General features: G+C 41.5%; 2 protein-coding genes across 6 annotated transcripts in view; one reads left to right on the top strand and one right to left on the bottom strand.

Annotated features, from left to right (window-relative positions):
- The window catches only part of LOC101846874 (cleavage and polyadenylation specificity factor subunit 6), a 52,216-nt gene extending 50,497 nt beyond the window's left edge, over window positions 1-1,719 (bottom strand). For 2 of the 5 annotated variants that reach the window (XM_013081161.2, XM_035969134.1), the window contains exon 1: window positions 1,589-1,717. In XM_013081161.2, the coding sequence (XP_012936615.1) occupies window positions 1,589-1,645 (57 nt within the window). In that variant the 5' untranslated portion in view covers window positions 1,646-1,717. Of the gene's footprint in view, window positions 1-1,588 lie in introns of all 5 variants that reach the window. The other 3 variants (XM_013081165.2, XM_013081164.2, XM_013081163.2) reach the window with 2 other exon arrangements.
- A 6,179-nt stretch (window positions 1,720-7,898) lies between these two features.
- LOC101846643 (kinesin heavy chain) overlaps window positions 7,899-8,914 on the top strand; it is a 72,706-nt gene continuing 71,690 nt past the window's right edge. The window contains exon 1 of the mRNA XM_005095983.2: window positions 7,899-7,976. The gene's annotated coding sequence lies outside the window, so the exon portion shown is untranslated. The remainder of the gene's footprint in view (window positions 7,977-8,914) is intronic.

Raw genomic sequence — 8,914 nt, 5'->3', positions numbered from 1 at the left:
TGGTTTTTTTAAGAAAGGGGAAAAAGGGGGGCAGGTAAGCCGAAAAAGGACCGTTTTAGATACCATTTTTTAATGGAAAAAAAGGATCACTTTCTGTGGTGTTCACGAAGTCTGAAAAATGATTAAAAAATAGAATTAAAGCTACGCAAATAAGGCGTAGTTTTCTAGATGGATCTAGATCTAGCACAATTGAAATTAAAGCTGCGTTCAAAACAGTGAACATGATAATGTGGGCTGCAGTACAGTACAAAGTGATAATTGGAGTCAAAGGGATAATAATTTCCCTCGCATGTCCTTAGGCTAGCCAATCAATATTTTGTTTTAAAGTTGGTGTGATCTCAATTTGAGGTACTACATATTTTGCAAGGCTTCAATTATATTAGCCAAGATATAAAACTATTAGTATTGAATGAAACTATATAAAACGTTATGACAATGCTGCAAAAAATCACCCCTAACTTTGAGGTCTATTAGCTTCTTAGGTCAGGATTTTACGAGGGGGGTATCATTATTTCTTTTTTTTAATCGGGAACAATTGACAGTTTGTAAAATCAGCTTTTTATGTTTGATGGAAGGCAGAGCAGCCGCACAGTGTCTTGGACTCTTCAACAGAGGGAACCAAGCACAAATGGATCGAGATATATTGACAGCATGTATAATACTGATCAACAGGTCTAGCAGTTCGAAATGTTACTTTTACAGAATTGGCTGGTAGCAAATGATTGATAGATTTCTATCTGTGTGGAAATTAATAAACAGCCTGAATAAGAAAATTGTGCCCAATCTGGAAGTCCAGCGGCTTTCGTTCGTTCGTCTGCATTGCGAGTAGCCAGGGATTTTTCGTCGGCGCAAGAACAGGACGAAAGCACATTAATTTTATAGTGAAATATATTTCTTTGGGCAAGTCAATCAATATAAATGATGCCAAAAAGGCATAGTGATAGTAATAAAGTTATAAACCACTTGCCCTCACTCAAAGGCTGGTTTTGACCATAGAGGCTTGGTCTTCAAGTGTGTAGCCTTTTCATCAAACACACTTCCAGTGTGGCAATACGTGTTTAATAACAAGGGACAGGCGACGCCTGCATAACATTAGGAAGGGAGACAATTACATGGAAACTTTATTAGGGGCTGTTCAAATAATATATTACTTGTACTACTACTACTACTACTACTACTACTACTACTACTACTACTACTATTATATCTTTTGGGCTCGGACTCGGGCTTGGGACCAGAATGTGTAGGCGAGGTGCCGAAATAGGCTTATCGGGCCACATAAACCCGGCCCCCGCAGGACGAAAGTTAAGGCAGGTTCCACTGTATTGGAATTAATTGTTGAGGGGAAAGCAAAGTCAAAGCAGAGAAGTGCAGCAAAGCCGCCGCCGCCATCATCACTCTCTCTCCTCAGTCATCATCGACATCATTGAATTCATTGTCATCGACTTCCCACTTCCCATTTTTAGGAGAGCCAAGACCGCGAAATCGAGACAATTGCTGAATCTACAACAAGTGCTGCAACTCATACATTCAATTATTGGAACACAGCCTCAGAAGACAGCAAAGCACATTAGGAACTTGATCTTACCTGACTGAATTCATCCTCTATATTATCATAGAGATCGATATCTACTCCGTCCGCCATGTTGACTGCCTTGGGTGGCTTGGCTGATGGCTGGCTTTTCTTCTTCACTCGTTTTCAACATTCCCCAGATTTTTACTTTAGTCTAGAACATTTTTAACGACTCGCAACAAACGAGTTGAGAGTGCACCACAGGATTCTACACGTGTAGAATTCTGTGGCATGCACAGAAATTATTATTATGTTGTTGTTGTTTGTTTTTGGTTTTTTTAAGAAAGGGGAAAAAGGGGGGCAGGTAAGCCGAAAAAGGACCGTTTTAGATACCATTTTTTAATGGAAAAAAAGGATCACTTTCTGTGGTGTTCACGAAGTCTGAAAAATGATTAAAAAATAGAATTAAAGCTACGCAAATAAGGCGTAGTTTTCTAGATGGATCTAGATCTAGCACAATTGAAATTAAAGCTGCGTTCAAAACAGTGAACATGATAATGTGGGCTGCAGTACAGTACAAAGTGATAATTGGAGTCAAAGGGATAATAATTTCCCTCGCATGTCCTTAGGCTAGCCAATCAATATTTTGTTTTAAAGTTGGTGTGATCTCAATTTGAGGTACTACATATTTTGCAAGGCTTCAATTATATTACCCAAGATATAAAACTATTAGTATTGAATGAAACTATATAAAACGTTATGACAATGCTGCAAAAAATCACCCCTAACTTTGAGGTCTATTAGCTTCTTAGGTCAGGATTTTACGAGGGGGGTATCATTATTTCTTTTTTTTAATCGGGAACAATTGACAGTTTGTAAAATCAGCTTTTTATGTTTGATGGAAGGCAGAGCAGCCGCACAGTGTCTTGGACTCTTCAACAGAGGGAACCAAGCACAAATGGATCGAGATATATTGACAGCATGTATAATACTGATCAACAGGTCTAGCAGTTCGAAATGTTACTTTTACAGAATTGGCTGGTAGCAAATGATTGATAGATTTCTATCTGTGTGGAAATTAATAAACAGCCTGAATAAGAAAATTGTGCCCAATCTGGAAGTCCAGCGGCTTTCGTTCGTTCGTCTGCATTGCGAGTAGCCAGGGATTTTTCGTCGGCGCAAGAACAGGACGAAAGCACATTAATTTTATAGTGAAATATATTTCTTTGGGCAAGTCAATCAATATAAATGATGCCAAAAAGGCATAGTGATAGTAATAAAGTTATAAACCACTTGCCCTCACTCAAAGGCTGGTTTTGACCATAGAGGCTTGGTCTTCAAGTGTGTAGCCTTTTCATCAAACACACTTCCAGTGTGGCAATACGTGTTTAATAACAAGGGACAGGCGACGCCTGCATAACATTAGGAAGGGAGACAATTACATGGAAACTTTATTAGGGGCTGTTCAAATAATATATTACTTGTATTATTATTATTATTATTACTATTACTATTATTATTATTATTATTATTATATCTTTTGGGGGACTTGTTGCCCCCCTCCCCCCAACCCCCCTTCTTACACTTTTCTTACCTTTGCCTCTTACCCCCCCCCCCCAATCCTGTAATATTACATTGTTCGCTTATTATTATTATTATTATTATTATTATTATTATTATTATTATTATTATTATTATTATTATGATAATAATATTGGTGTGTAGCATTTTATATCACGCAAAGACAGGTTGAGGATGTTTGTCGTATAGTGTAATAAATCTTGAGCGTGCTTCCTCTCAGCACATGACACCCTAAGCCCAGCATTATTGACTTTTTCTCACTGTTACTAATATTTTATGGCAAAATGCTCTAAACAGGAAAAAGCTGTTTCCGATCGAGATGTCGGCGTTTTTAGATTTTAGTCTATAAAAATGTTATTTCTCAATCTTTTTCAATTCTGTTTTCCAAGATTTGAAGAACACTTTTTAATTGGAAGAATCCAGGGTTCTACATTTACTGATACTGATACACATGATTTTCTTAAGTCAAAATTATAAAAGTTCAAATCTTTTGTGTTCAGTTCAAAATACATTTCACATTTCACTGGGTAGACTAATAATATTAATGACCAGTTTAAAGAGCTAACCATCTCATATTATAGTTCTCTGATCGGCAGCAACAACAGCATGACCACCTACATAGGTGCAGCACAGACTTGCCAACCCCGACAGCTACCTTTACTAATTTTCTCATATTTTTACCCCAAATCAAAGCCATTTTTTTTATATTTCCAGAAAAAAATCATATTTCTTAAAGTCTTGATTAAAAAGGTGTCGGGGCTTTGAAAAGAGTTACTACTACTACTACTACTACTACTACTACTACTACTACTACTACTACTACTACTACTACTATCCACACTGAAATCGTAGCATAGAACCAAATAACATACTACTATGTGAGGTATTGCTATTGCTGCCGCGAAGGACCGGGTGAAGTGGAGGTCCATGGTCGCCAATGAGTTTACTTTTAATCTCCTTGATGGTCGCCCACGCCAGTCGGCAAGGCACCGGATGATGATGATGATGTGAGGTAAATGTTGATGATGGCTTGCAGTCCCCCCAGGTGCGGAACACTTGGGGACTGCACAGTCCCCGAGAAGTCTGTGCCTCGGACGACCCCGGTAGCAAACCCGCTTGTGGCTCGTGCTCGCAAGCCCCTGGTTCAAGTCACAAGCCTCAAACCACTAGGTCAAATCACTAGGTCAAATCATCAAATCAAATCACCGGCAATATAACTTAATATAAGTTGAGTCTAGCCTAAGCTTCAAGTCCACACCAACTAGTGAAGCCACTCGTGTCAGATCCCGTCATCCTCCCCATCTTGCTTGCAATCAGCGAAGCCAGGGGCGAAGGCTGACTTGTTTGACAGGGTAATCAAAGTGAAACGGGACCAGATATATATCTATATGGCCTGTAGATATCACAGAAGAATCTTACTCGAGGCGGCGACTCCGAGTTGTGAATGAAAACAAATCCGGAATTCATATTGTATGTTCAACCGCCAAAATAATCGGGAAAGTATCTTATTAAATATCAGTTCCAACTAAAATTAAATTAACTTTAGGTGTGAATACATAAACACAAAGCAAAGAAGCAGAGATGTCAGTACTAGATCTATATGTTATAGACCTACCAGAGAGTCTAACTCTTTGGTAGAACATGACAATTATCATTTTTAAAATTTCACATTTGGCTGTTTTTGTTAGCCTTTCGTGGCCTGGAGCTGGAGTCATAATCGAGGTCACGATCTGATTATAGGACAGTAAAAAGTCGAGGAAAAAAAAACCAAGCACATGCAGCAGTAAAGAGATTGTTAGGAGTTAGTTCCCCTCACATTTGTGAGGTAGACTCGACCAGTGTTCGTTAGCTTACTTAATCAGGGCTTGGGATTGATTATAACTGTGGCCCCAAAGGGGTGAACAGGGTATATGTGGCAATGAAACAGCCATGACTGCTATGCACATGTTCCCTCAAATGTATTGGTAGACTCTTCCAGCCTCACTTTAAGCTTACTTAATCAAAGCTAGAAAAACAAATGAAGAAGTCCTGGTTGAAGCAAATTATAGAAAACAACTTATCACGAATATAAGAAAACGACAGGCAATTTTTTTCGGACACACAATGCGGAAAGAAGCATTAGAGAACATTGTAACAACAGGAAAGTTTGATGGAAAGAGAGGTAGAGGCAGACAGAGGGAAAAGATACTGGACAAGATGACAACATGGCTGGGAGCAGCAAGAACAACAGACACCATTGCTGCTTCGAAAGACAGATGGAAGTGGAGGTCCATGATCGCCCACGCCAGTCGGCAAGGCACCGGATGATGATGAATCAAAGCTTGCGACTGCTTATGGAGTGGCCCGAGAGGGGTGAGGAGGCTATTTATGTGGCCGTGAAACCGTTTTGAATGTTAGGCATACTCATTGTGGATTACGAACCTCTTTTTACTTTTAATTTAATAGGTTTACGTTTAAGGATGAATTTGACAGCGACAATGTTTCAAAATTAGGAAGGGAAGCAGTGATTAATTGATTATATAGACGCTTCGCCCCTGAGCGAAGCCACTTACGTTATAAAAAGAGATGGGGAAGAGAGAGAGAGAGAGAGAGAGACCCCGCTCACAGTGTCACTGCGCGGTAGAGCTGGAGTCTGCTCGATTAATCGAAAGCTTGCGAGCAGCGGACGGCCGGTAAGTCTCAAATCTCGCTCTCAGCACAGCAAGTCCCATGATTTGCTTTGTGCCCCATGACTTGCTCGCAGCCCGGCAAGTCTCTTGTGCCCCCAGGATTTGCTTTGGCTCCTATGACTTGCTTTGGGTCCCGTGACTAGCTTGCAACTCGCAACCTGGCAAGCCACTTGCAGCAGCAGCGAGCGCTCACAGTGTGAACTCTGAACCGTAGAGGAAGGGAGAGGCTGTGCTTGTTTTGGTGCAAGACGTAGAGAGCGGAAGTTATTTTTAACTTCCCGCTGTTGATCAGTTGAGCCAGTGGATGAAGTAAGAGGAAACGTGGTATTGTAGTAACAGAGACCTAGCATTGTGTTTCTGGTAGTAATAAGTAGACTTAGATTACCTTAGAATGGAAAACTCCTGGGGTCGTTGTGATTGGCTTTTGTAGCGAATGTATGTAGCCTATTTTGTAGATGTTTTACACACCCAATGACATAATACAGAACATTTAGGAGACGGGCTAGGCTTACTATAACCCAATGTCAGGGTCAACCTGAGCTGAGAGGGAACAACGCCCCAGCAGAAAGACGGAGGTTCTCAGTAAAAATTTCTCCCCATACGGGAATCGACCTGAGGTCTTTTGCGTGCGACGACGAAGCGCTTGGCCCGTGCACATCACCCCCACCCCCCACCACGGCCTTTGCATTGCAAGAATAGCTGATCCATTATTAATGTTTAAGTGCGTTGAATAGATCTAGAGCTTTTTCTTATTTACAACCAGACTATGGAAAAAAATCCAACAACAACAGTCTTACACTTTTGATGCAAGCCTTTCAACGCAAATAACCAGAATCTTCTGTAATATGTACGGAGCCCACAGCCACGAGAGTTCGCGACGTCACGACACAGTAGGCCCAGAGAGTATTTATCTCTCCGTGAGTCACAACTCACCAGAAGCCTCCCCCCCCCCCCCACTGGTAGCGAGCGGGAGGCAAAAAGCAAAGCACAAGCCTTTTCGCAAGCCTCTGGCGCAAGCACTGACATAAAAAGATATTTTTAGGTCAGTGGGCGCAAGCCGTCCGCTGCTAGCAAGTTTTCGATTAATCGAGCAGACTCCAGCTCTAGCAGCGCTTGTAAACGTCCCACAAATAATGTATGTTTGTGTATGTGCGTGTTTGTTTGTTTGTTTGTTTATTTGTTTGTGTGTGTGTGTGTGTGTGTGTGTGTGTGTGTGTGTGTGTGTGTGTGTGTGTGTGTGTGTGAAAAATTTAATTGGCCTCATGGTGTTTTAACGCTCACATCGACACAATTTAGATCTTTTTGTTTGCAGGCTGACCCTGCCTGTCAGGGCTAACCCAGGCTGAGAGGGATATTATACAATATCCCAGCGTGAAAGACCGAGAAACAGGTTCGTATGTTTTATAGCTTCTTCGCTTTCAAGCCTGTCCAAGTTAAAAATAACCGAAACTCATTTATTTTATACGCTCACGAAACATTGCGTGGCACTTCTGCAGGTCTGGGACCGTACAAAAAAATATATGTATTTTAAAAAAATCATGATCCTGTAATAAAACAGTTTTTCACTTTTGGCCCTATATACCCCCCCCCCCCCCCCCCACTCTTATGATGCATACGAAGGATCACAAAAATAATGACTTTCAGTAGGCCTTTCAGTAGGCCTAACCTCGCCGACAAATAGCTCATTTTGAGAGAGCGACACCTCTGCCCCCTCATTTCAGTGTGAGCTTGTAGAGATAAACAATTTCTCCCTGTTCGGGAATCGAACTCAGATCTGCGAGCAACAGCGAAACGCCCAATATTAGCCTATAATTTTATTATTAACGCAGGCAGAGTGTGTGTGTGTGTGTGTGTGTGTGTGTGTGTGTGTGTGTGTGTGTGTGTGTGTGTGTGTGTGTGTGTGTGTGTGTGTGTGTGTGTGTGATCCAATTCTTAGATTTTGAATTATTTGAGATCAAACTTCAACATCGTACAGTGGGGTAAAAATGTGCTCCCTGACTGTACTAACGACGACTTTTGCAAAACATTATTTTAGCTGTGTACCTTGGGTTGGGACTTGACTTGGGAGACCTAATTCATATTTTGTAAAGATACGACAGGGGAAACGAAAAAAAATTGCACCATGGGAATGTTAGAAACAAGATGGCGCATGTAAACTACTCCTGATTTGAAAGGGCATCTTGCCCAAATACACTGGATAAACATCGATTTCAGTAAGAACGCAGATGCTTTAAAAGATTACAGCTTTTAAAAAATGTTTTGATGTGACGCTCCTGTCATGGGACGTTAAAATATATTTCCTTACTCTTCTCTGAGACTAGATTCTTGGAAAGATTTCCTATTTTTCGAAGTCGAGTCGTATAGAGACCCAGTAACTTGGAACAACAAAGTCACGAAGTATACAGACCCGGTAAGGGAAATCTTTTGTGATTTCGCAAAGTTTCAGCGCCCAGACCCGGTAGAGTGTGTGTGTGTGTCTGTGATAGGGCTGGATCCCGCTCGCCAAATTTAAGAACTTGGCGATTCGCGATTCAGTCGGCTTCAATCAAAGAATCGTAAGTACGCGAGCGCTCGTGGAACTGTGGCGGAATACTGACTGAAATGGAACAGTGTCATATCAACGCCACTTGGCGAGCGCGGGTCCCAATCTTGTTGTTCTGCCATCCTCTCCGCCCCACACCCTTTATTGTGCTGCTCTATCAACTGACCTCAATAAGAAGAAGTGACCTCCATAAATTCACCCCCCCTCCTCCCCAACCCCATGGGCGCTTTTTCGGTAGTTCCCACCCCGCATTTGTTATTTGCCGGTTTTGACAAGGTGGGGGGTTTCAGGGGGGCATGCCCCCCTGAATTTTACCACAATTTAATGTTTTGCAGTTGTTAAGTTTGACATCTTAGCTTGCCGCGAATCAAACGTATATAGATCTAGATGTAGGTCAGGCTCTATCAAATAAGGGGGGTGGGAACTACCGAAAAAGCGCCACCCCATGATTCGCTAAAACAATGGCTCCTTAAAATTCCGGTGCTTTTTCGGTAGTTCCCACCCCCCTTATTTGAGCCTGACCTACATCACTATACGTTTGATTCACGGTGAGCTAAGATATCAAACCTAACAACTGCAAAACATTAAATTATGGTAAAATTCAGGGGG

The sequence above is a fragment of the Aplysia californica genome, unplaced genomic scaffold (genome assembly GCF_000002075.1).
Source record: "Aplysia californica isolate F4 #8 unplaced genomic scaffold, AplCal3.0 scaffold00118, whole genome shotgun sequence".
NCBI classification, from domain to species: domain Eukaryota; kingdom Metazoa; phylum Mollusca; class Gastropoda; order Aplysiida; family Aplysiidae; genus Aplysia; species Aplysia californica.
Note: the sequence above shows the minus strand (reverse complement) of the source record. Positions and strands in the feature narration are given on the sequence as shown.